Consider the following 26,440-nt stretch of genomic DNA (forward strand, 5'->3'; position numbering starts at 1 on the left):
CGTATGCACACCCTGGTTTCTTTTATCTTACAAGCAGTAAGATCTTTTAAAACCTACCTGTACATAAGATGGTATCGGGAGATGCCTTGAGCTTTCCCACCCATCTTGGATAGCCACTCAGCATAGGTAGCACGAGGTCCTTTTTTGCTAAGGGAAAGAAAAAAAAAGCTGATGATTTCCCTCTATCATCTTACCACTCTGTCCTCATGTATCTGCAAGCTGAGTCCGGGCTGCTATGACCCACAAGATTTTTATGCACAGAAAGCATCAGGGAGCTACAGCCTACATTAATTTTAGCCTTCCCATGGAAATTAAGCTTAGACCATCAGTGCATGTGCTGATACATCCACCTCTTTCCCCCCAGCTTTTAGTGCACTTCAGCCATATTTGACAGAAGATCTGACATCTCCAAGACTATATACAACAATAAAATAAAGCTATTTTGGGGGATAAATCATTAACTGTTTACAGAAAGACACTGATATTCTACATTTAGTGTACTGGAAATTTTCTCCCTTCAGGAGGTGGCTCCATACAAGTTCTCTTGCACTCTCCCAGTCAATGAATTGAGGCTAGGGTAACACTACTGATGTTCACAAAAGTGAACCGTAGTTCACAAATCAAGTGACTGTAGAAATAAGGACTCTTTGAAGTCCAACCTTCACACTGGAGGTTCCTCCAACCCAGCCCATAAACAAGAGAACTTGTAAAAATAAGTGGTGATAACGACACTTGGACAAACCCTAACAGAGATTATGTACTAAGAACAAAGTTGGTAAATAACACCACAAATCTAAATTCCAGGACAGAAGAAGGCTGAAACACTAGAATTAAATAAATTTTACAAATGTTCATTCTTCAATTACAATAAAGAGAAAGAAAGCTAATTTATTCAAGCCCAGCATTTGCATGAAGTCAGAGAGGGTGTTCTGTCACAGTTGTGTTTTCTGAACCTGTTGCCAATTTCCCCTGTCACTGACTCACTGCTGAACCCCAGTTCTGAATAACTCTGTCTCTGCTCTAGACCCTCTCCACCCCCTCTCCTCTCCCCCTCTCACCCCCCAACTTTCTGACCTATGTTCATTTCCTGCCTGATCAAATCAAGAGATCAAAATCCTGTGCTTGTAAAATCAAGCTGTTGATAAGGAAATAGTGATGATAATGACGTCACACGTGATTATAAGCCTCGTGTTTAAACAAGCTGGGTGGAGGATATTCCAGGTACAATGGTACTCATTAAACAAACAGTTGCCAATTACTAATTTGGGTCAGGAAGTACAAAAAGAAAATGCTGCCAAGAGATTGTCAGTATCAAAAACTCCCATTTGTAGTGGTCTCTACTAGAGCAGACAACTAAATCAACCATCACCTGTTATAGTTGATGTCTTCCTCTTCAGACATGCTATTCTTAAGGAAATCTTTTAAAGTACAAGTGTTTTCCAGCCACTTGATGAGGCCCAGTCTGGAGCAAAAGAAATCAGAGATGTGAACAAGTAGCCCAGAGTTGAACTTCACATGAACACCACAAAGAGGAAGCAATGCATTCTAGTGTCTGCTAAAAGAAAAAGCTACCTGTTTAAACATACTCTGAAAAACAGGAAAAGAAAACAAAAAAATTAAGTCACGACCCAAAACACACTGAACCAGAATCTGACACAGGGACCCAAAAGTATTAAGTATTAACATAAGGATTTCTGCCCCTTCAAGATAAATGCCTACCTTGTTGTCATGGGGATGACCTGGTAGGTTTTTAACTGCATATTCCTTTGGCTGCAGATAGCATCTTGGGAAAGGATGATGTTCATTACATCAAAGAGCTGCTCAATACGTTGGTCTTGTCGCAGGTCTTCACCACCTTTGACAAGAAAAGGATACTCCTGCTCATCACTGCCTCGGATTATTATACGTTTTGGTTTCCTCAAGGATTCCATTACCATTATCTTGGAAAAAGACAGCAAAAAGGAAAATATTTGTGAAACACTTGGCCTTAGAGAATGATCACTGACATTAAGCTGTCGTTCCTAGATGCCAGAATGAAGTTGCTCAGGTACCACTAGAAAAACAAATGCCCATTTGCAGACCTTCCTTAATGTGCTGCAAAAGGAGTACACAAGCAATAACCTTTCTCTTATCAAATTCTTCAAATGGAAAATGGAATATGGACACAAATTTATACTAAACAGTATCTTGACTCACACTTATGAACATACCCGCTCATCAAATCCAGAGATTTTTGCGTGGTATTCTGGCAGTGGCTTCCCTTTTCCATCATACTGACCTGAAGTGGTAATGGTTAAAAAAAATAATTACATAGAAGTATTTATTTTTTTTTTTATTTCTAAGTGTGTTTAAGAACAGAGCATTCTTCCTTATATTCAGTCAAACTTGTAGAACGGTAACTTGGAAGAAAGTATTTTAAAATATAAAAAAATCCATCATACATAGCATACGATTTTAGGTTAATTACCAACATTCTTTCCTTCTTAGGCTGTTAGAATTACAGCTCTTAATGGTTTCAGAGGACACATCTCTTCTGAACTTGATTTAAAAGTCAAATTTCTTGGAACTGGGCCTTAAAAAATATACAGGTTCTTAGGCAAGATATAGTCTTGATTTTGAAAATTCTGTATCTTCAGAACACATTTAAGAGATGATGATTGAACATAGTTAATTCAGGTGAAATCTACCTCTGCCTAAGCTCAGAAAGAAAGGTCATTTACTAACACAAGAAGTAGAGCTCACAAGTAGATCACGATTGACACTGAAGGGGAACTTACCAGGAACTTCTAGTTCATTCCTCAAGAACTCAGCTTTGAATTCGCTCATCCATGGTGAACATTCTTTCAGGTTCCCAGGTTCTTTATGGTTTTTGTTAATTTTTGAGACGAGAGAAGTAAAAATTGCATCGAATTCACTGGCCTTCATATCCAGCAGTTCTGAGCCACCTTTTCCAAAATGATGGTCGAAGTCCTTCCTAAAAGCCTGAGGTTCATTTATAGAAAAAAATCCTGTTAACACAGTGCTAGGATCTCCCTAAGGGCACCAAAACAGTACCTTCTTATCTACACACACAGCTTCATATGAGCTCCATATTAATAAATATCAATTGTCCTTCCACACCTGGGCTTCTTTTTTGTTTTTTGTTTGCTTGGTTTTTGTTGTTGTTTTTTTTTCTTCCATTATTTCTCGTCTTTCAGTACCTTTTTCCTGCCTGTTTGGTAGACCCACCAGCTATCATCACATAAACATCTGCATTTTACCAGTTCAGTCATATCAGTTCTCCAGCTGCAGTTAGATTCTAGGTAAGTGCACCAGTAATGCTGCAATAATATGATGCTCATTAAACTTAATACATGTACCTCATCTGGTTACAAAAATTTAAGATCAGCTAGAAGTATTAGTATAAAACTGAAATTTTTAAATTGGTATCTATTGAGCAAATAAAAATTATCTAAATATAGCATTAATATCAGAACATTTAATCGATACCCTTTTCTTCAGGTATTATCACACTTCCAAACTGCTACAACAAAAAAACCCAAAAAAAACCCAACCCTCAAATGTTCTTTTTACAAATGATAAAAAATAAATACAAATGGAAAAGTAAATTGACCTTCCCCTCCCCCCCCCAAATATGAATACTCTGTGTTTTACAGAAAGTGTGAGGTTTTGCTGGATTTTGGGGGTTTTTTTGTTTGTTTTTGTCTTGTTTGCTTGTTTTTTAAACTAGCAGCAACCACATTACATAGCAAGGAAACACACCCTAGCTTTCACATATACCATGCCTGCTAACCAAAAGGTGTATTTTATGTATACATAATGAATGTCATAGAGCTCCACGTATGAAGATAACTTTTTGACTCAGGTTAGAAAGTACTGATTTAGATGTTTTACTTGCTATCACAATTATTATTTTTTATTTGCTTTGAGATAATTTTGGAGATGAAATGTTTAAAAACATAGTTTTAAAGCATTTGAAATATCCTGATAAAGAAAACGTGCAAAGACATTTCACACTGGTCCATTTAATAAACAAAGTATTATCTGCAAGCAGTTAACTGAGTCTACTTTTTGTGTTCATAATTCAAGGTTCTAGAAAAACCAGATGTCCCCTCTTGGACCTCACTGTCTTGGAAAGATATGTAAGCTCACTTGTTTTTTCAATGCCTGATCATTTTTCTCCCAAGCTATGAAGGACACAGCTATTTCACTGAGGTAAATGAAAATACAGGAAATATTATCTTTCTGAGGGCTGTTACAGTCAACATCTTTATCACTTTAAATCTATTTCCAGATGATCATCCGATTGCTTTCTCTGCTCTATTCTTTGGCTTCTTTTAAAAGTCAAGGAAACAAATATTTAACAGCTTCACCACTGTATTTAAATTAAGACAGTAAACATTGTTTGATTTATGCATTACTGGAATTTCACATTCAAAATAAAAGCAAGATTCTTATTATCTAAGTTACAACTGAAATTGTACATAAATAAATATGAAGGTTACAAACCTGAAATACTTCACATATTAGAGCAATTTTATGTGTCAGTCAAGAAATACAACTTTTTTTTTTTTTTTCCAGCAAGGACACTAGAAACTATACAGCTCTCCTTACAGAGCACTTTGTTTTTTCATTACTGCTGCATCACAAAGGCAGAGAACCCAGAGTTTGTGCACCCTCACCCTGACCTTCTTCTTCTGCAGCTGGTAGCACAAGAAGGGAGCACTGCTCTCCCCTGCAACAGAGAGGAACAACCCCACCACCCCTTTTCCAGCATCTCCCTCTCTCTTCTGCTCTGCTAGTAACAAGTCAAAATCCATCAGCACTCTATGCAATAACCTTTACTACTGCAAATGTTTCAGCTTCTTAAAGAGCCAAGGATTTTTTTTTGTTTAAGTGGGCCAAAGTGCACACAAACCATCCCAGCCTTTGTCCTCATGCCTGCCAGGTCCCTTGCTGCCCTTGCACCCTGTGTGGCTCCAACCTACAGCTGTTCCCTTCCCTCTGCCCACAGCCCCTCAGCACAGCAGCACATCCTGCAAATTCTTATCCCTCTGCTCCTCAGTTTAATGTCATTATCATCAGAGACCCAGCTTATCTTGCAGCAACACATTCAAAGGGTTAGTATGCCCCTAAATTCCAATTGCCCTTTCTGCTGCTCTATCATCTCACCTCCTCCCAACCCCACCTTACTTGCATCCCCCACCTTCCTTGATCATGGGGAAGGAATCTCCCTACAGATACTCAGATAAGTTTATCTGAGGCTAATGTGACACAAAAATAGCCACATGGCAGAGACCTGGATCCACCTAGCCCTGGCCTCAGGGGGCTATGAGCATACACCCATGCTTCTACAGGAGAATCACTTTCATGGCCTCCAGAAATTCATAGCTCAGGATTTCTGGACCCAGAAGTGTCCATTTGTATGTAAAAACTCCCAAAGTATTCTCCCCCACCCCATGCTATTGTCTACGTGCTATTTGAACCCATGAAAGCATCTGTAATTCCCTGCAGCAGGAGTTCAGCACTTAAGTGTGTACTGAATGAGGAAACACTTCTGTTATTTACTCCACGCTTGACACTCCTGATGTGGAGAGCCTTATTGTATCCTTATTGTGCTTTTTCCAGCTGGAGGAATGCTAAAGTTGTTCTTTGTTACAGAGGTTACTCTGTACCTCTGATTATTCTTGCCACTCTGAACCTTCTCTGGTTTTATGTTGAGAAATGCAGATGAGGACTCGTGTTCAAGAAGGAAGAGCCAAAGAAGACTGCTGTGACAATGTATAAACCCTTATTTTGCTCTCTGTTCTTAACAAGGTCTAACAGTTGCTTTTCTTTCTTGACTTGACTGTTGAGTATTCATAGCTGATGCTTTTACAGAACTATCACAAATCAAGATTTTTTTCTTGAATTGTAATAGTCAGCTCAAACCCAAAGAATTTCTTTGAGGAATTTATTTTGGGTTTTTTTTCCCCCACATGCATCAAATTTTTTTTCCTACACCGACTTCCACTATTTTAGATCTCAAGTCAGTTTTGTAAAATCCTTTCTGTAACTCTTCGTAGTTGTAACTTCTGAATAACTTACCTTACATAAACTGGTATCAGCAGCAAATTTGAGAAGCATAATGTAACAAAACAGTCTGAAGTGCTCATACAACCTTGGCAGCAAGGAAAAAAACCAAGGACAGATTCCTGTGCAGGTTCATGGATGGTCAGAGAGGCCCAGGCTCTGAGAACCTGGCAGTGTGCAGGAAAGGGGAGGCGGAAGCTGAGCAAGAGAGAACATTCAGTCCTGTGGGGTGGCTGGAAGTGAGCTGTAACAAGTACATAGCTTCTAGCACAAAAATCCCAGTCTTGTACTCCTGACTTGATCTCTTGTCTCATCAAGTCCTGCAGCACCTGTAAAAGCTGTGATCTGGTCTCCTCTTTTGACTTTCTAGTAACAAAACTATTTAGTGATCACACATACCTGAATGAACCTTTTCCTCAGCAATCCAAGACCAGGAGCCTCTAAGTTTCCCAAGTTCTTGTACATTCCTTCATACATTTCTTTAAGCTTATTTTTATTCCTCTGAGCTTTTACCAACTCATTTCTGACATCCTCAGCCCAATCCTGCAAACAGAAGAGTGAGAATCAGCATCAGAATGTAGGCAAGGAAGCCCAGCAGACAACAGGGAAAAAGTCTAAGAACACAAGTAGTCAAAAATTATAATGATGTCCACAAGTGATAATTCTGCAGCAGTTTCAGAATTATTAAGGGGTGGTCAAAGAAGGGGAAAGATTGAAAGGGCTGGTATAAAACAAGCAGCTGGCACAGGGCATGGAGAACATCACCACTGACACTGCTGACAGTTTCTGAATGGTTCAGGTTGGGAAGGGCCTTTAAAGGTCATCTAGTCCAGGCACCCTGCAGTAAATAGGGACATCTTCAACTAGATAAGGCTGCTCAGGGCCCAGTCCAGCCTGATGTTTAATGCTTCCAGGAATGGGGCTTCTAGCACCTTTCTGGGAAACCTGTGTCAGTTTTTCACCAGTTGATTCTGGGCTGAACCTCTTCCTGTGGCTACACTGTCTGTGGCACTGTATGGCTGGGGTGATCTGTGGCAGGCTCTGCCCAGCACTCTCATTCCTAAACTGAGGGTGAGGAATGTAGAGGAAGGGAATAAAAAAAATACACCTTACCTTAAAAAGCATTATGGGACTAGACAGCTGTTCCAGGGAGTGAACAAAATCTTGAACTACTCCTCCTCTGTCCAACTTATTTTTGATCCTTTAAAGGAAAAAAAAAAAAAAAAAGAGCCACAATGCAACAGGAAGATACACAATGACCCAGACTGTCTGGTATACTCAAGAATCTGGCAAAATAATCTTGGGGTAAGTAGATGGACTATCTCAGAACAGTCACGTGGACTGCACGACTGCCCTTGCCACTTTCTCCCAATTTTTGAATTAAGTGTCCCACTACGGAAATAGGAGCTTGGTGAGGGAGCCGAAAGCATACTTGTAACTGAAATGAGCATCAACCATGGCAACAGTCTGAGAAATGCAAAACTTTATCTTCTTATTTTAAATGAAGAAATTCGGCAAATATATCAGAGAATTAAAAAAAAAGCAAAAAAGCACCTAAAACTGTATTAGTGGTTCTATAGCTCTGTGCCATCAAAGTTGTCTTTTCCCTGGGGGTTCAATAAAATGCATTTTATTGAACCACAAAATGGGCAAGGGAGGGGCTTGTAAAGGACAGACTGCACACAGAATAAGGAGTGAAGACAAAGACCTGTCATTCAAAAAAATTAACATCCAACCACTTCACTGGCACTCTCTGAAGTCTGCTCTTGCTTGTTACTACGATGACTCTAAATGCCCCAGCTAGTTTCATCATTAACTTCGATTGGTACCAACTCTCACTGTTGTAGTAAGAGCCTAATCATGGACCAGGTTTCCATTCAGCATCAGCAGAGCAGGAAAAGGAAAAAGAAACTCTGACTACTACACAATTACCAGCAGAAAGGGCTCACTTCTCTGTCATTGTCTTGTTTTATTTTGAAAAAATTCTAACTTGCCACAGCATGGGAGTATTTGTACTTAGCACTTGAGAAACTATTCAGGCCACCAACCTGAGTATATCTAATTCTAGAGAAAGCTTATGTATCAGTTTTCCTTGTGCCTATAAATGAGAATACAGTGTGCATGGGGCTACCCCCCTAACGTTTCTCATGCCCTCTAGAGAAATCTGTTTTATTAGGAAAAAAACCTAAACATCCCACTCCTGAATAAAAAAAAAAATCCCAAACATACAAAAAAGCCATTTTGATAGAAAATTCACCTTTCTACAAACTCCTTGTTCTTACAGCCAGTGGCGGTGTCTTTGAAACTGTAACTTTCACTGCTGATCATGAAAGGGTAGATGATGGCCTGGGGATAGGTATTTGCAATCTCCTCAACAGTGTGTTGCACAGCCACTGCTTGGTCCTTGTCAAGTAGTGCCATCATCTGGCTAATCCAACCAATGAACTGCCAACAGGGAACTGAAGAAAGCTGCAAGAACACAGACACTGCTTTCAACTTTAGTCCCCCTTGAAAATACCAGGCATAGAAAACAAAACCAAATCAGTTCTGTGGCCCAGCTTGACAGACAGAAACAAGTGAAAAGGAAACAGAGAATGCCAACTACATTGCCCAAAACATCCCCCAATGAAGCATGAATAACAATTATCATTATTACTACTACTACCACCACCACCACCACCACTAACTACTGCTGCTTAAAAGGTTTTCTTTTACACAGATTTGCAGTTTGTTGACCAAGAGGAGTTTATACTCAAGACCGTGGCTTTTATGTCTGGATGCAATACAATAATTTTTGATCACCAAATACAAACAACTCAAAAATTTGAAGGCATAGTTCCAATACCATTAGGATGAAGTCTTTATTTGATTAAAAGTCAGAAGGAGAACACTGACACTCCTATCACAGTTTTTTAATTCCTTCAATGATAAAGAGGTTTGGGTTTACTGACAGATATTAATTTCAGTGGAGCATCTGCTGCTGATATACTTCATGCTCACCTCACTCCAAAAGCTGTATCACTTTTGAAACAAGAGCTACAGTATATTTCCTTGTGATAACAGGAGACCATCCTCCAATTCCTTCCCTCCTACCTTTCTAACAGAGTTAAAAGACCAGATGGCCAGTATTTATCTCACAGAAAGAGAGAGAACATAAAAAAATGCCTGGTGAAGTTATTTTCTTGGTGAGATTTGTTAACTGGACCAAGGTGTCAGGTTCTGTTTGAACCATCAGTTTTGCTGCGGCCACACCTTGTGCACCTCAGCTGCTTCTGCTGTGTTCTCAGGTTCTTGGAGTAACTGTGTTTCTCTCACACTCAAGTTCTTCCTCTGATGGGACCTGGCATTCTCTGAGTGCCAGCAACCATGGGCTAGAAAATGAGGGCAGGCCAAGGCAGGAGCAGACATGAGTCACAGAGGACCTTCTCAGCTTATCCGGCACAGGGAAGGGAAGGAAGGGAAGGAAAGGGAAGAAAAGGGAGGGAGGGAAGGAAGGAAGGAGGGAAGGAAGGAGGGAAGGAGGGAAGGAAGGAAGGAGGGAAGGAGGGAAGGAGGGAAGGAGGGAAGGAGGGAAGGAGGGAAGGAGGGAAGGAGGGAAGGAGGGAAGGAGGGAAGGAAGGAAGGAAGGAAGGAAGGAAGGAAGGAAGGAAGGAAGGAAGGAAGGAAGGAAGGAAGGAAGGAAGGAAGGAAGGAAGGAAGGAAGGAAGGAAGGAAGGAAGGAAGGAAGGAAGGAAGGAAGGAAGGAAGGAAGGAAGGAAGGAAGGAAGGAAGGAAGGAAGGAAGGAAGGAAGGAAGGAAGGAAGGAAGGAAGGAAGGAAGGAAGGAAGGAAGGAAGGAAGGAAGGAAGGAAGGAAGGAAGGAAGGAAGGAAGGAAGGAAGGAAGGAAGGAAGGAAGGAAGGAAGGAAGGAAGGAAGGAAGGAAGGAAGGAAGGAAGGAAGGAAGGAAGGAAGGAAGGAAGGAAGGAAGGAAGGAAGGAAGGAAGGAAGGAAGGAAGGAAGGAAGGAAGGAAGGAAGGAAGGAAGGAAGGAAGGAAGGAAGGAAGGAAGGAAGGAAGGAAGGAAGGAAGGAAGGAAGGAAGGAAGGAAGGAAGGAAGGAAGGAAGGAAGGAAGGAAGGAAGGAAGGAAGGAAGGAAGGAAGGAAGAAAGTGGGAGAAGTGGAAAATGAGCCTGGAAAAACTGTTGGCTCCCTGCATACAAGATATAAGGGTGTTCTTCACCCTATCTTACACACACTTATCAGCCCACTTGAATCATTTAGAAGGAAGAAAAAAACTCAATGTAATTTTTCTCCAGCAGCTCTCAAACTAACATTTGGAATCAGATAATAATAAAAAATTAAACTTAAAAGTTTCTTCTTAAAAGTTTCTGTCCGTATGCATTAGACTCAGTAAGTGGGAGAAAAGACAAGGAACAATGATGGGATAAAATTTATCTGATTTACCTGAAGCAAAACTTACCAGTCTAACCTCTCTGTCCATCCAACCTCCACCTCTACCTTTTAAATTCGATTTCTAGCAACATCTGCTGCCAGGAAAATCGAAGTAACTAACCTCTCGTGTCACTAGACCCAATGTCTCTGCTGGATATCTTTCAATTATTTGCAGCAGCCTAGGAAATCTCAGCCTGGCTTCTCTGGAGTTCAATTTCAAGGCTTTTATCAGTTTCTCCACCACAATAGCTGGGAATAGTTGCAGATCTGTGGTGTTAATTTCTGCCAAGAGAGACATTAAACAAGAATTATCAGAAACACCATCACTTGTTCCACGTCTTTGATCATCTGGGACATTCATCTTTACAATTCAGTATTTTTTTCCCCCCATGTATTTTGCATTTTCACTTTGTTCTCCTTCCCATCTGTTTGAACTGCACACATCAGCAACACATGTACTTGGGGACTGTAAGGATTAGCTTTATCAAGAAGCAGCATCACTGCTGGTATCTTGCCTGCTTTAAACAGAGCACTGCTGTGGTCTGGGAAAGAACAAGGGAAGCATCTGCTGGATATGATATATATCTCACAAGTGAGACACACTGGCTAGGACCAAAGCTAGCAGGAACAGTGTAGGGGAAAAAAACCAGAATATAAATACTGTTAACTACAGAACAAGCTGTTCCATTTAAATTCAAGTTTAAATGCTCAGGGTGATATCACAAAAGCTCATGCATCACAGACAAATCCACCTCTTAAGTTTAGGAGAAATGCTGACTAACCAAGCAAGCCTTCTTCTTCCTTACGTAAATGCTGGTCACAGAAACCAACCAAAGTCATATATGCATCAATAACTCCCATCACATCTACATGCTCCATGGAGTGGGACTGCATCTCCTCTTCAGACTTCCTTGCTGCACTGTTGAAATACTCAAAAGCCTTCTTGCTCAGGCCTGCCAACACCTGAAATTCAAACATAAGAGGAAAAAAAAAAAGACACATTAACAAGTAGCTTTCAACTATTCTTTTTGAAAGAGGAGTTTGGTTGCAAGTCTTCAATAGATGAAACTTAAAATGTATTAGATACATTGAGCAGCTGATACAAAGAAAAAAAAAGATGAGAACATTATTTCTAGCAGTCATTTCCAGAATTTTAACTTCCACAGCTTTCAGTGGAAAAACATAAATTGCTCTTTTAACTGAAATTAATTTCTGGCAATATTATGTGGAACTTTTTTAAGTGCGAAGAAGTTAATGTTACTACAGTTTCCACAGTTAACAGAAAACATAATGTAAAAATACTTTTTTTCCTTTTAAGATATATCTGTAACATCTACATATCAGCTATACTTAAAACTTGTGTTTAAAAAAACATGCATGAAACTTTTTCAAATCTGGTGTCTTTTTCCCCTATTACAGAGTTATTGATCATATGCTTGTAATGTAACACATGCAATGAAGGACTTGACAAGATCCTTTACAACTCAGTGCTTATAAATAAAGTACCTATTATTCTCACATTGCCAACAAGCTTGCCAACCTTGTAGACATTGTAACTACTGTAGTTATTAAACAAAATACAAAATTGCTGCAGAACAAGTAGGAACAACTGAAAAATGGTGTAACTAATTACATTGTCTGAATCTAAGGTAGACAGAGGGAAACTACTAGGGTCAGAGTACTGCCTAATAAAATAAGGCTAAGATCCTTAAAAAATATCTTTTAAAAATATCTTATAAAAATATCTGGTATCCCAGTCTGACTCATCTGACACAGAAGAGCTTTTATGCTCATCTTCCAGATTTCCTTAGGAAAAATGCTCTTAGTAATTAGCTAATATATGAAGCGTAATTTTTGGTCTGGTTTCTACACACCTGAAAATTTTAAATCTTTCTGCAGGAATCTTTTCTTTGTTTTTCTTTAGCGACTATAAAAGCATAAATTAAGAACAACTTTGGGGCGTTTTATACTGATACAGATCATATTTAAGGATCTTCGTGGTGGCTTTACAAATATGTCAGGAGTGATACACGAAATTCCTACTCAACCAATTTGACAGAGAGGAAGTCAGTATCGCAGCATCTGTCAACACACACAATTTAAGATGCAGCACAGTCTATCACTGCACTCTTCAAATGCACAACTCCCCAAAAAAGTCAAAGATGACCTGTGTATATTCTGTCTTAAAAACCCCTCTCCTCTCTATTGCTAAAACTATGTAGATAAAATAAGTGTATTAGTATCATGATCAGTATTATAAAGAACTTTTTTTTTTCTTCCCTTAGCTGGTGTTCCCAGACAAATCACTGACAGCAGCAGATGGGTTTCATATCCTCTGAATCTATCCATACCCATCATTACCTACTGAAGTAGTAATTACAAAACTGAAATACCTACAAACTTTTCCCCTCTCATTTACCTTTTCAGGACTCTTAAGACTTTCTCCTGATAGTACTGATATTTTTCCAGCTTTTTCTTCCTCGATTTGCTCAAGGCTTCTTGGATCCTGACTAAGAGCACTGGCCATGATGTGATAAGTAGTACCCAGAAGAAGATTCTGGTTGCGGAAGGCCGATATGTTCTTGTTGAGATAGTCAGATTTGGTATCTTCTGTTGGAATTCAGAAACGAAGTTGGTAATTTGACAACAAACCAGCTCTGCACAAGCAACAGAGTGAAGCAAAGAGAAGTCAGTTACCAAGCAGGGAGATGGTTTTCAACACTGAGAGCATGCGTTCAGGACAGCTCTGTTTCCGGCTGCAGCTATGTGTAAAGCGGCAGTAGGAATAATTCCACCTCAGCATCCAGTCCTCCCTGGTTTTGGCCTCTTTGCGTAGGTCTTTCAGAAGCTTCTTGGCAACTGAGAAGCTGTTCTGTATTCAGGTTAAGACAGAGTTTTTAGATTAGACATCTGAAGAGGAAATAAAAGCATCCTGCAAACAAATTCAGGGATTTTAAGTACAAGTACGCAAGTAAAGCTGTAGTGAGATGAAGAGAGGTCCACTGCTTGTTGGGTCTCAGATTCAAAACCAGATTTGTGCTTATGGAGAAATTTGAAAAGAAAAAGTGAAGACCAGAGGTTTGACAAACTGAGTAACTTAAAATAATTCTGATCTGCACGACTAAACAGGCATTAGCAGTTCAGCAGTACAAACACATACAGGGAATGTAACTTGGATTATTAAGCGAGTCACTTAGGTTTCTGTTTTGATGAAAAGTTTCATGTATGTAACTTTAAAGGAAATCTTATTTTTCATTTAGTCCTTTAAGAGTGTATAACCAACACAGCACTAACATTATATTTGGTTATTACAGTACTTAAAATAAGTTCAACACTCATTGCAGATTTCTGCAGCATCTAAGAAAATGAGACCTCAAATGTTATTCATTCTGTCCCAAGGTTTAAAAACCAAAGGCCCATGATCAAAAGCAGCTATGTTTCAGTCATTTTAACAGCCAGATCCAAAACAAAATTCCTAAATTACTTAGCTTTAATTCTTTATATAGATGTGTTAACAGCATGAATGAAAACCATTTAAAAAAATCATAAAATGTTTCATCATTGAAGACTGAAGTAAATTAAATTGATTGTCTCTGAATTTGATTTTAATTTCTTGTACAGAAGTGATTACTTGTGAATGACAAAGCATGTTTGGCTGCAAGCATTCCTTACATTAAAAACTGAAGCATTTCAGATACTTTATTTGTCCTTTAGAGTATCCAAAACCACCCGCGGATCAAAGGGACACTCAAGCACGCTTCCAGTAATGACAAATTATCATTACATTTGTACTTAGCATTTGTCCATTTGTTTTATTTTGCAATGTAACTGACTTTTTTTGAGCTTTCAAAATGTTCTGGATAGCAGAGTCAAAACAAAACAACATCTGCCCTGGCATAAGGGTGCCCAAGACCACCTAAGATCATTTTCCAGCTGTAGTTTCTACGTATTTCCTCACAAAATTGGAAGCTATCAGACAGTACAGTTACCTGTTTCCTGGCACTTTCTATCATCTTCATTTTCATGTTAAATTTGCAGCTTTTAATCATTGAGTGGATGTCTTCATCCTGTTGATCCACTTCCATTGGGTCACCAGCCCCATATTCTTCATCCACCTCCATACTATCATTGGCCTGATCACTGAGAAGTTTCTCCTGCAGTTTGTCAAGAAAGAAACACCTGCACAATGACAACAGGAGTATAAATCACTCCAGTATTCAAGGAAATGAACATCTGAGAGTTGATCTGCCTGACAGTAAAAGCTAAGAAAAAATTGCAAGCTATAGTCTGGAAAATCACAACCAGTGACATGTTGACCCTGAGAGCATTCTAGAATCTTGATGTAATGAGATTAAGTATGAGAAAATGTTGATAATAGAGTGGGATTTTTTTATTGGTTTGTTCTTTTGAAACCACAGCTACAACTTCTAAGTTAATCAAGCCATAACTTGGATTCCAGCTTGACAGGAACACAAACCAAACAGGAGTCTCATATAGTGTAAGTGCCAGGCTGTATTTTATGCCAACCTTCAATTCAAACATCGATCACACCAACACATGTAAAAACTGCTATCTGTGTTGCAGAAAAGCCCAGTGACTGTACCAAACTTTTGAGAGGGAATTGCCATGAATCAGTGCTAAATCCTTTTCATTCTACAACTAGTCCTTTCTAATTAGATATTAGAAAGAAATTCTTTATGGTGAGGGTGGTGAGACACTGGAATGGTTTTCCCAGAGAAGGTGTGGATGCCCCATTCCTGGAAGTATTCAAGGCCAGGATGGATGAGGCTTTGAGCAACCTGATCTAGTGGGAGGTGTCCCTGCCCATGCAGGGGGTTTGGAACCAGATGATCTTTAAGGTCCCTTCCAACCCAAACCATTCTATGATTCTCATTCTGTAGACTGCTATTCAACACAAAGGATAGCACTGCAGTCTAGAGTGGATCTTGGCATATCCTTTGTCACTAATTTAAGATGAGATAAAGATTTCCTAAAGACACATAAATTGTTTAAGACACTGATAACTCATCAAGTTATAAACATTCTGAGACTTTGTAAAGGAGTAAGCCATACCATACATTCTGCCTAATATTTAACTGCAATAAACTCACTGCAAAGCGAGTATCAGAAGGCTGTTGTAAAATCTGTCCCCCAGGAAAGAAGGAAGAATCTGGATTTGCACTGAAAGAACAGATTGGGATGAGGATAGTTACCACAGGAGGACAGAAAACTTTCAAATTCGAAAAAAAATTCCAGTTTCTTCTGAGCTAATCCAAAGGAGTCTCCAGAGAGCCTCTGTTCTTTCTAGCAAAAATCACATAGCATAAGTCTCTAATTACAGCACTAGTCAACTTTCCTATAAACATGTGAAGCTTGTGACTGGGCTTATTTTGTACACTCCCTAGCTTTGCAACTGCCTACAAAATAGGTATTTTTATCCATAACAGACTGGCCTCTTGGTGGTGTTTGACTTAGCTAAATGCAGCTGATCCACTCAATAACTAATAGATGTGTTTAGGGGCTGCTGAAGTGGGTTAGCTTGCACAGTGCATGTAGTCACCAACACAAGAAAATTCCTAAACTAACAGTTCTTGTTTTCCTATCAAAATGCAGTTTATTCCTTGGTCATTTCTCAGTCTCATTTTGCTTCTCACCATAAGACAGTCACACGAAAAACAGACTGACAAAGCTATTACAATGGCTTTTAAGGAAAAAAACAGCTCCCCCCCATATGAAAACAAGCAGCACTAGAAAAAGAACCTCTCAGAACTCAACAGGCAGACAAAAATGAAGCTAACCCAAGAATGTAATTTTACCGATTTGTAATGATATCATCCCAGATGTTCATAGGATCCATTTTAGCATCTGGATATCTGCTTGTCCAAATTCTGAGAAGTCTCTTAAGGGAAGCCTGTGAAGCTAAGTTACCTAAAAGTCAATTAAGAATATTTTAAATGCTTCTAAGTACAAACAGCACAAAAAAGGCCTAAGCCAAACATTCAAACCAGAAAACTGCAGTGAAACAACCCACTTGCTTCTGGGCTTGCACTAAATACACTGCTTGGTGATCATATTGCTCTTTTTTTTATTGCTAAAGCACAAGAGATTTGTTAAAGACATCAATGTGAACTGCCACTGGGAACCACCACTTCGGTAGGTACCTTCCTATTCAGGAATATGCTGAAACTTAGTGGAACTATTAACTAAATTTAATATATAATTCTGTTTATACACCTAAAATTTTATTTCATGCCTACTCAGGAGTTAGAAATTATATACCACATCCATTTTTCATCTCTGATAACCACTACTTGCTACCAAAAGTGACCCCAACAAAAATCTTAGTAAAAAACTATTGCTTAAACTTTTAAAAGATATATAATTCTTCTCACAATAGCCAGGCTCATAAAACTTTGCAACAGAACACAGGATTGTCTTCAAGACTATCATATACAACTGCAGTAGTTCTTAATGTCAAGAAGACAGTTAAGAACTCCAGTCCTAAGCTCTTTCAAAGAGGATTTCAGTCCTCTAAGTCTACAAACTGATATTCAAAATACAAACCATTATTATTTAATGCAATGAAAGGAAAAAAATATCTTTACTTCTCTTGGTCATAAAATTGATGAAATCCTGTATTTCTGTCAAAGCTTGTACTGACTGCAGCTTGGTCATTCGACTTTGATATAACAAAGTATCAATACTGGAATAGCTCTGAAAAGAAAGGGAGAGAATGGAAGATTTCATATACAGAATTTACAACAAAGTTCTGTTCAGTGCTCTAAAAACTGTTTATCTGATGCTGCTTTCTATTATACTCTACACCTTAACCTTCTACAAGTAATTTATTAGACTGCAATTCTGCTCTGGGCAGGCTGAGAGGTATATTTGAGCCACAGTTCCTATCCCAGGTTTTAGGACAGTCCTACAATCTAATCAAAACTTAGTAATGGATGCAACTGGTAGCCTCTCAATGTGACACTCTATTTTGAAGTTTGTTTTGGTGACAGGAGGCTTCTAAAAAGATGAATGAAATAAAAGTTATAATCTACACAGTTACTCAGAAAAATTTCTAATAGATGAAATCAGCAAAATAAAACCAATTAAAAGGGGAGGATGCACTCCACTGGCTTGCTCATCTCTCATCATTGCAATCAATGAATTCAAAGGAAGTTTTGTCATATGATTGGAAAGTATTTGGATTTCACTGTTTTGGGGCAAGTACCTCTCTTCAGAGTACAACCTAGCAGCAGGTAACAGCAACAAAAGTTTCATTGTTCCGTGAGTTTATTCAGAAAAATCCTATCAGAGCCAGCAGAAATGGTTACCTGCATGAAGATCTGCATGCCATTGCTAATGTAATATTTGGCTCTGTCAAAATCATCTTGAAGGATGTAAAGCAGGCTAAGCTCTTGGCTGTAGTGCATTTCTATAATGGCTTTCTTCTGTTCTGTCTTCATTGCCTCATCAATAAATGTTAGCAAGGTCTGGTCATTTTCCCCACTGAGCAGCAACTTCAGCTTACTGCGTATTATATAGGGCAGATACGTCTCCTATAAGGTAAAAATACAGTCTTTATTTCTAGGAATGGAATATTAGATTATCTATTTTTTAAATATCTGTTGCACAGAGATACAAAAATGCTTTCAATGGTTTTCTTAATTTTTTTCCCTTTAGACAAATTCTAATTTGCTAACAAATCACAATAGTCTTTTCTGATAGCTCAAGATGTTACCAAGTTCCACTAGTTTGAAAACCAGTAGTCTGGTAACTAAAACCATGTAACAAATAAAAGCGGTAACAGCAATAAAGGCAAATAGATGATGGTCAAGCTGGTGCTTTACTCAAGGTAAAAATTAAGCATCCTAAAAACAGCAGAAAGAATTGCTTCGCTTATTTTATATATGAAACTCTCTGCTAATTTTCATACTAAAATTAACCCAAATATTACAGTTCACTTCCACCCACAACCACATTACTGTAGGACATCCCTATACATACAAAAATAGTGCAGTATCAAGGAAGTGATTTTTAAAAACCTGAAAAAATGGATCATTCCATGTTTTGCTTAAGTCTGGAGGTTTTCCACTGTCAATGTTAATGGTAGCACAATATTCCAGTGACTTCCACTCTGTGAGGTGGTCATAGCACTCCAGAGATGCAAGTTCCCAGAAGTCCTTTTCCGCTTCTGTTGGCTCCCCATCTTGCCAGTCTTCTTTAGAGAGTGCCTAGGGAATGGATGTGAGGGGGAGGAAGGTTCTGAGCTGGAATCTGACACTAGATTCAATTTTAAGTCACTGGGAACTTAAGAGTAAGTTATTATCATTAATCATTAATCATTAAAATATCTATTAATTTACCAGGTGGTCACAGCACCATTAAATGCAGAAAATTCAAGCCTGTCATTATATATACAGAAATTCATTTCAAGTAGCCATCCTTAGCAAGCCTGCATTTTTAAAGAGCGAAGAGAGTTTAAAAGAAGGTTGAAGAGATCCTTCTTCACTTTCACTCACATGAACTCACATTTTCTTTGCCATGAAAACATGCAGGTTGCTCTCTCAGGATGGTACCGTGGCCATGATGCTTCACTTGTCTGCATGGGTGATTCATGGGCACATGGAGCTTTGTAGCAAACAGTACCATGTATCACACTTACTGCTGTGCTGTGACTGCTAAACTGCTCCCATGACTTTACAGACCAAACCATCCAATAAAATATAGGGACATTTTAAGCAATATGCTGTTTCTCAGAATATTTAATCTTGGCTTCTTAGTTTTAAGTCAGGAGAGATTTGTGAAACAGACAAAAAATTCTTGTTGTCATTATACCTCATCATAATATTTAGCTGCTTCAGCATAATCACTTCTGGCTTCTGCCAACAATGCTTTCTGTGTAACTTCCTTGGTCCCAATCTTACCACTGAAAATGCCACGAAGGACATCATAATCCCCAAGAGATCGGTAGAGCCTAGTGAAATTGAAAAGGGAAATCTTTTAATTAGTTGAAGAGGGGTATAGCAATGCAAACTAAGGTATTAAAAAGACAGTGTTTCAATAAGCAGTAATACTACTAGCTTGTAATAGTAAAAAAATGTTGGTATTTCTCATATAAGATCAGAAATATTTATCTAGCTAGATGAACTTCATCTTGTAGAGTAATACCTGAACCATGGAAACTGCTACCATTATAAACCTATGAACAAGGTGTTTTTTCAGCAGTCTGATAGTATCATCAGGTGAAACTGCTGCCATTGAAAACCTATGAACAAGGTGTTTTTTCAGCAGTCTGATAGTATCATCAGGGCGAGGAGCTGTTAAGTCTACCTGCTCTAACTGAAAAATAGTAATAAACTGACAAGAAATCAACAGCACACCTAGCTGTAAAAGCAGGAAAGACTAAAAAAAGAAATCCCATAAGCCATTAAGGTGGAGTCCTTCAAAAGGCAAACCTAAGTGGGAGTAAATTGTCTCAAACAAGACTTTACTTAGCAAGTTCAATCCATCTGATCACATCTGGGGGAAGCTCTGTCCTCCCACGCATCCGCTTGGATTGGGGCTCCTCTGCAGGACACAGAGCCATCAGGGCATGCTCCAGAAGAAGGATGCCCACTGGTTGCTGTAAACTTGCAAGGCAGCTTGTGCTCACATATGCTGGATCCAGTTCTAGTAGCTCTCTGTGCCGGTAACTCATTTCCTACAAAATAAATAAAAAATGATTTACAATCACTTGATAATTACCTTTTACCCATTTGCTATCCTTTTTTTTTTTTTTTTCCTTTTTATTTACTTATTTATTTGTACAGTGCAAACTTTGGAAATGACCTGTTAAATCTCCACAAGTTCCCACCTCTGGGAAAACTGGAATGCTTTTCCTTCCGTGGTGTTGCTCTCCGGACAGAGAACAGGAGAAAATAACCCCTCTAATTCATCTGTCTCCAGGGCACAGGGCAACTCTTTCTACAGACACAGAAAGTGGGGAAGACACAGGCAGACCCATCCACAGCCTCCACCTTTCCTGCTGCTTGTTGGCAGCAGGGTGCCCATGACAGAAAAGCTGTGTTGCACTTACACAGTGTATGAGTGGTGCACTCCTGCCATAAACCAAAGGTGCAATTAAGCATGATGCCTTCTCTGCCTTCTTTCTATTCACACTCTTAACCCAGTTTTACCATACCACAGCTTCCTGTTAGACCCATTTAGTACTGTGCTCACCTAGTCTTGCTTGATATAAAGGCACAATAGTACTTCCAGCAGGTATTTATTTAACATCAGCCCAGCGACAGAATAAGCTCTTTTTCAGGAATAAACATTCTTGTTTACCTGAACTTCTTTTGAAAACACTTAAGTCATTATCCTAAATACAGGTAAATGTATCAATAAAGTAGCAGGTAATGTCACTAAAGCCAGGTTTTGGGGGTTTTGTTTCTTTGGGTTTTGCTTTGGTTTCTTTGGTTGGTTTTGTCTGCTTGTTTGTTTTACGCTTCAGAACCTAGAGGAAATTTGCAGTAATCTTAACCAAACATAGAGAAAATAAAATTATATCTACAACATGGAAAGATGGGTACTATAATTTTCATTACAGGAATGACTTTTAGGGCAAGAATTAAAATTTCCTTCTTGCAATACAGTATGCTCAAGAATACTAAGTGAAAAAAAAAATTAAATCGTTATCTGGAAATCACAGCAGGAGACTGTGAGAACAAGCAAGCTACACTTCCTTGATCAATGACAACCACCACAAAAACTGCAGAATAGGCATCTGGCATAAGCAAACTCATTACACAATTTATACAGCTCAGACTCTCACACCAATAAATTTGTATTCAATTAAAAAAAAAAAAAAGAAAAAGAAGAGCTTCTTGTACCTTCCTGAGGTTACAGACCAGGTGGATCCCAGTCAGGGGTTAGCAGATGCTTCACCTGCTACTCAGGCAATTTCAGCCAGCAGTTTGATAGAAACTTGCATGTGCCCTATATATGGGCACACATTCCTTAACTGCCAACTTAGAGGGGTTAGGATTGTGCCAGCCGCACAACCTAAAAACTTAAGAATAGCTGTGCTAAGGTAAAACCAAAAGCCCTTTTCTCAGGGATGCCTAAGAAAAACTGTAAGAACTGTGGAAATACAACTGCAGAACCAGAGAATGAGTACTCCCCCAAAATTCATAATGTATACACATCATCCCACATCAAAGGAAGTACCTTTCTATTTAGGGCATTTTGGTGACGATTTGACTACTTCTGAAAACTGAGTGAACATTCCTTGCTCTGTATGCAATGCATTCTGGCTTAGCCTGCACAACATGTTTAAAGATTAGGATGAATGTCATCCAAGCTGGTCTGACAGCTAAAATCTTTGTAGGGCATGTTCTTCAGAGGCCAGGTATCTCTATTGAGTCTATGCAAACTTTTGTCAGTGGATTTAACTTCTTTCTTAGCATTTCAGTTAGCTTTTAATGTGTCCTGGAAGCCTATCCCAGAGCCTCATACTCAATTTCAAGACTATACCTGTAGAAGAAAACAGCTCTTTTTATCACCAAGTTACTCTCCTGATTAGGCTTGACCCTGCAGAACACTAAAAAAAGGCAAACAACCAGAAGGAAAAAGAAGTGAAGTAAGAAGCTTTTCTGAAACAAGCCAATATTTCTTATACTGTGGTTATACAGGAAACAGAAGCTGCACTTCCAAATGGCCAGGCCTTTAGGACAGCCTTTGCAAGAGAAATGGCAGCTTCAGCATGGCTTGCTCTTGCTCTCTGCCTCTCCCAGCTTTTTCTCCTGATCAATATTAACTCTGTTGCCTGTTGGGCAAAAGACTTTCTCCCACTGCTATGCAGAATACTCAAATAGACAGGCTGAGGCTTGCCTTCCTGCTGCTGATCTTCTGTTATTGAATGGGGATGGCAATCAGATGATCTTATCACTTTTACAAATGCCCATATTTTTTTACTAATTTAAACTTACCTACTTTTTGAGTCTTTATTTTACAGCTATTCAGACAAAAGAGTGGCTTAACACAATAGTGTTATTAATAGACAGCATAATTCAGCACAAATAATAGTATCAAGACAGAGAACTAACAAATGCAGTGTCAAGAGGGAATATTAACAGAAAGCTATTGTGAGATGTTGGCTCAAAAAGTATCAAGATATCCCAAAAAAATCCCCATGGGATTTGGCCTTTTAAGCAGCTGCACATAAAAAAGTAAACAAGAAATTATATTTTTTCAGATGTGTAAATATAAGTACCAAGAAGCAAAAGTTTGTTACTGTTCAAAAAACTAGACCCAACTAAACATATCTCCTGCATTGTGAGTGACATCTACTGTCTCAGAGTATTAACATTTCCATAACAAAAAGAAACCATTACCTGCCATTTACAAAAAGATTATTTCAAAAGCTGCAAATTGAGTTGCATCATTAGGCTGAGAAACCCTAAATACAGTGACAAAGAGTATGTAACAGGTACTTGGACAAGTCTTTTTTTATCTCCCTGAAAATGGGGGTAAAATGATGAAGTTCACAATCTATTCCAGGTCAGCATGTTCTCAGAGCAGAAAAGATTGTTTCCTCTTCAGTGAAAGAGCTGTGTGTGCACCCACTCACTCTTTGGGGGAAGAGAGTCCTTTTCTCATTACTGAAAGTCTCCAGACAACTACTTCAGGGGACTAATTTTAAAAAACAAACAAGAACTGCTACCAGAAACATTCTGACAGCTACTGATAACCTCAAGACATCAAAGTGTTCCTCAGTAAGCACTTCCCAGAAACAGGAAGATAAGCACAGGACACCCATAAAACCCTTTCAATTGTTCTTCACCCATAAAACCCTTTCAATTGTTCTTATGGCTTTCAATTAAAATCAAGTCTCTTCTTGACACTGATACCATTAAAACACTAAAAGGTGACTCAAACTCTAGAGAACAGAAATTGTAGGAAATCTTGAAAAATTAGTTCAAAGGCATTAATTACCTTGTTCACCCTAACAAGAGGCACTTGAAACAACGATTTTTCTAACAATTCTCTTTCCATCTCTGTTTAAATTTCAGTAACAGTATTAAATCTTCACTATGACTTTATTTATCACAAATTCAGACAAAGACATTATTATATTCATGTACTTTCATGCCAGTAACAGGATTTACCTGGATGCATGCAATGAATGGTGGGAAGTAAGACAGGCTCATACTCAGGAAATTATTGAAGTCATTCAGTAGCTTCTGCATGATGGCTTTTTTCTCAGAAGGAGTTTTAGATTTTTCAACCTCATGAAAAATTCCACCAAACAAACTGCTGAAAAGCTGCTTGGCAAATGTCGGATCTTTCTGTAAATTACAACAAAACCAATAAAGCCACAGATTTTTGCTATGACACATTAGAATCATAAACAATATTAAGAGCTATGACCCACCCTGTACCTAACCCCTATGTGGACACTCTTTGGGAGTGGAATAATTAGTCTGGCATGCAGCACACCTATGCTGGGAATTACAGTACTACCCATTCAAACCCCATCTTAAGTCTTCCATGTAAGGAAAATCCAAGACAACATAGGTTTCAAGACACAGTGTTGGTGCAGGGGATGGAATTTACAATTCCCACATATTCATAATTCCCACTGCAGGAACCAGACACACAATACCATCTTATGGACACCACTGTCACTGAAGAGGGTTTCAGAAAGAAAATGACAACATCAGTGTGTGAGGAGACCCAGACCTAACACTGAGGAAGCCAGCAGAGAGAGACACTGTACAGACAGCTCCTTCTGAGATTCAGAGGAATTTTTTCAATGCAGAAATACACAGGAATGTACATGCTAATCTTATGCATCCTAGTCTACCATGGGACTGGAGTTTTGTCTGACTCTTAATCTAATGTTATTCAGGTAACTCATGATTTTGCTGTTCCCTCCCTTTACACTGAGATAAGGGAATATTAAAAGAAATTAAATACAAAGGTAATAATGAACACTACGACTTCCCAAACACTGTAAAATGGAATAGGTTCATCCTACAGTTTCTACCACTCACAGGTAAGAAAAGAAATACTGGGTCAGCTTTACTGAGTAGTCTGAGCCCAGTCTTAGACACAGTAGCTTAAGATGTAGTTTTACAACTTCACCATAGTTACATAAAAAAATAAAAACATCTGTTTCATTGCTGTTCAGTGTGATGTCCTTTGCAATAATGTCTGTAAAGACCACCACAATCTGTTTCTCAAGCAAAGGAACCCAGAGGCAATGGACAGCAGCTGATGTTTTGGGTCCTCAGTGTTCACCTCTATTGCTCAGGTGAAGCAAGGTACAACCAATCTTCTCTCTCCACTGCACCAGTCCATGGGCAGGAGAAACACTCCCTCAAACAAGACTCTTTAAATGCATGCACAGTGGTTGACTACAAAACAAGAAATCAATTTTGAAAGCAGTTGCCCAACAACACAATTTCCCCTACAAGAACAGAAAACATCACCAATGATCTTTGAAAAGCAGACAGACCTGGGCAAGGCCCTGGAGAGGGGCAATGAGACTGCGGTACTCAATCTGGATGTCAGGAAGGTCTCCTACTCTGTAACTTCTGTACAAAGTAACCTGGGCATCATACTTCATCTTCAGCTCAGATTTCATCTCCTGAAATGCATTGCTCATGTTAAAAAAAATAATCATATTAATCAAAAAGATCTGTATCTAGATAAGACAAAATAAGCAAGAGTATTTCTGAAGTGTTTTACAAACTTTTGTCCATAGACCTCCTTCAGCCATTACCTTTTAATATTAACTCCTTGTAGTTCCTGCTTCCATACAGGTAGTACTTAAGTAACTTCTAATGAAAATGATTATGACAGTTAGTGAGCTGCTATGGTTTAACAAGTTACTACCTGTCAGCTGAGCCACAGTAGTCCATTATATGATGGTTTTCAGGTGCAAAGTAAAATGAGATTGCTAGAGCTAGTGTCTTTTATTTCACACAGTGGGATGTGGAGGGCGAGGAAGAAAGGTGAACCTGGTAGAACTGATTCCTAGTAAAACTTAATAGTAATAAAACTGTCGTAAACTGCAGGAAATCAGCACTAATTTTAGAGGCTGGGACTGTATTTCTAACTGCTGCATTACTAGTTAAGCCAGCAGGCTATGGTTGGATTTAAACATTAGTACAATGGAAAAGGGACACAGAAGAAAGCTTTAAGATTCTATTCTCCTCTGTAAACCCTTTTTTGTCTGAGCCTGTTTTTCTTGTATACTACACTTCAAAAGGATGAGTTTCAAAAAATTTTCAGGAGAAATGTGCTGGGAGAAATTAAAGCTTCACTAAAGTTATTTCCAAAGACTTTCTTGCTCAGAACCTACTTCTCCCTGTTCTGCCCCATGGTATTAATGCAAGCCATCAAATTCCATATGTGATTCTGTGCACCAAATCTCTTGAACAGCATCAGGGCTCCTGACTGCATACATAGTCTCCTCTGGTCTTTTATCGTGGAATATCACAAGGGTTTTTTGTTGGTTGCATTTTGGACTGTCATAGAGAATGCATTTACAGATTGTCTCTTGCAGGGTGTATAGAAATGGTAGCTCTAGCCTGCAAGTAAATATAAATGGTAGCTCTCATCCCTGGTTTCCTTTGCTCTTGGTGCAACTGCTATAATTTTTGGACCATAACATATTTAACTTTTAGTAATGTGAATCTCTGAAAAACTGTTAAAAAGCTTAAAAATACTTGAACTTATTGCAAGGATATAATACAACTAGGAAACCTACACAGGACTAATTTTCAGGCCTCGATTAGCACTCAGAAAATTATTATTACCAACACTCCTTCAGGTTAAAAGTACACAACAGCTCTGTTTGTCATCAGATGTACCACATTTTTTAGTTCACCTTCAGACACTGGATAACATTTACCAATTATTTCTGCAGAGCCCTGTAGCTTCACAGCTCCATG

At 38.8% G+C, this 26,440-nt stretch overlaps 1 protein-coding gene across 1 annotated transcript in view; it reads right to left on the minus strand.

Annotated features, from left to right (window-relative positions):
• The window catches only part of PRKDC (protein kinase, DNA-activated, catalytic subunit), an 83,827-nt gene that overhangs the window by 5,636 nt on the left and 51,751 nt on the right, over positions 1 to 26,440 (minus strand). Inside the window, exons 61-81 of the mRNA XM_071737504.1 lie at positions 25,000 to 25,131; positions 23,648 to 23,827; positions 19,991 to 20,199; positions 19,335 to 19,473; positions 18,542 to 18,730; positions 17,831 to 18,055; positions 17,108 to 17,216; positions 16,319 to 16,430; positions 14,492 to 14,681; positions 13,200 to 13,374; positions 12,922 to 13,112; positions 11,285 to 11,465; positions 10,624 to 10,784; positions 8,330 to 8,541; positions 7,186 to 7,273; positions 6,472 to 6,615; positions 2,778 to 2,982; positions 2,211 to 2,278; positions 1,720 to 1,940; positions 1,370 to 1,462; positions 58 to 147 (exon numbers count right to left, since the gene is read on the minus strand). Coding sequence (XP_071593605.1) covers positions 58 to 147; positions 1,370 to 1,462; positions 1,720 to 1,940; positions 2,211 to 2,278; positions 2,778 to 2,982; positions 6,472 to 6,615; positions 7,186 to 7,273; positions 8,330 to 8,541; positions 10,624 to 10,784; positions 11,285 to 11,465; positions 12,922 to 13,112; positions 13,200 to 13,374; positions 14,492 to 14,681; positions 16,319 to 16,430; positions 17,108 to 17,216; positions 17,831 to 18,055; positions 18,542 to 18,730; positions 19,335 to 19,473; positions 19,991 to 20,199; positions 23,648 to 23,827; positions 25,000 to 25,131 — 3,314 coding nt within the window. The remainder of the gene's footprint in view (positions 1 to 57; positions 148 to 1,369; positions 1,463 to 1,719; positions 1,941 to 2,210; positions 2,279 to 2,777; positions 2,983 to 6,471; positions 6,616 to 7,185; positions 7,274 to 8,329; positions 8,542 to 10,623; positions 10,785 to 11,284; positions 11,466 to 12,921; positions 13,113 to 13,199; positions 13,375 to 14,491; positions 14,682 to 16,318; positions 16,431 to 17,107; positions 17,217 to 17,830; positions 18,056 to 18,541; positions 18,731 to 19,334; positions 19,474 to 19,990; positions 20,200 to 23,647; positions 23,828 to 24,999; positions 25,132 to 26,440) is intronic.

This window comes from Heliangelus exortis, chromosome 2 (genome assembly GCF_036169615.1).
Source record: "Heliangelus exortis chromosome 2, bHelExo1.hap1, whole genome shotgun sequence".
Classification (NCBI taxonomy): domain Eukaryota; kingdom Metazoa; phylum Chordata; class Aves; order Apodiformes; family Trochilidae; genus Heliangelus; species Heliangelus exortis.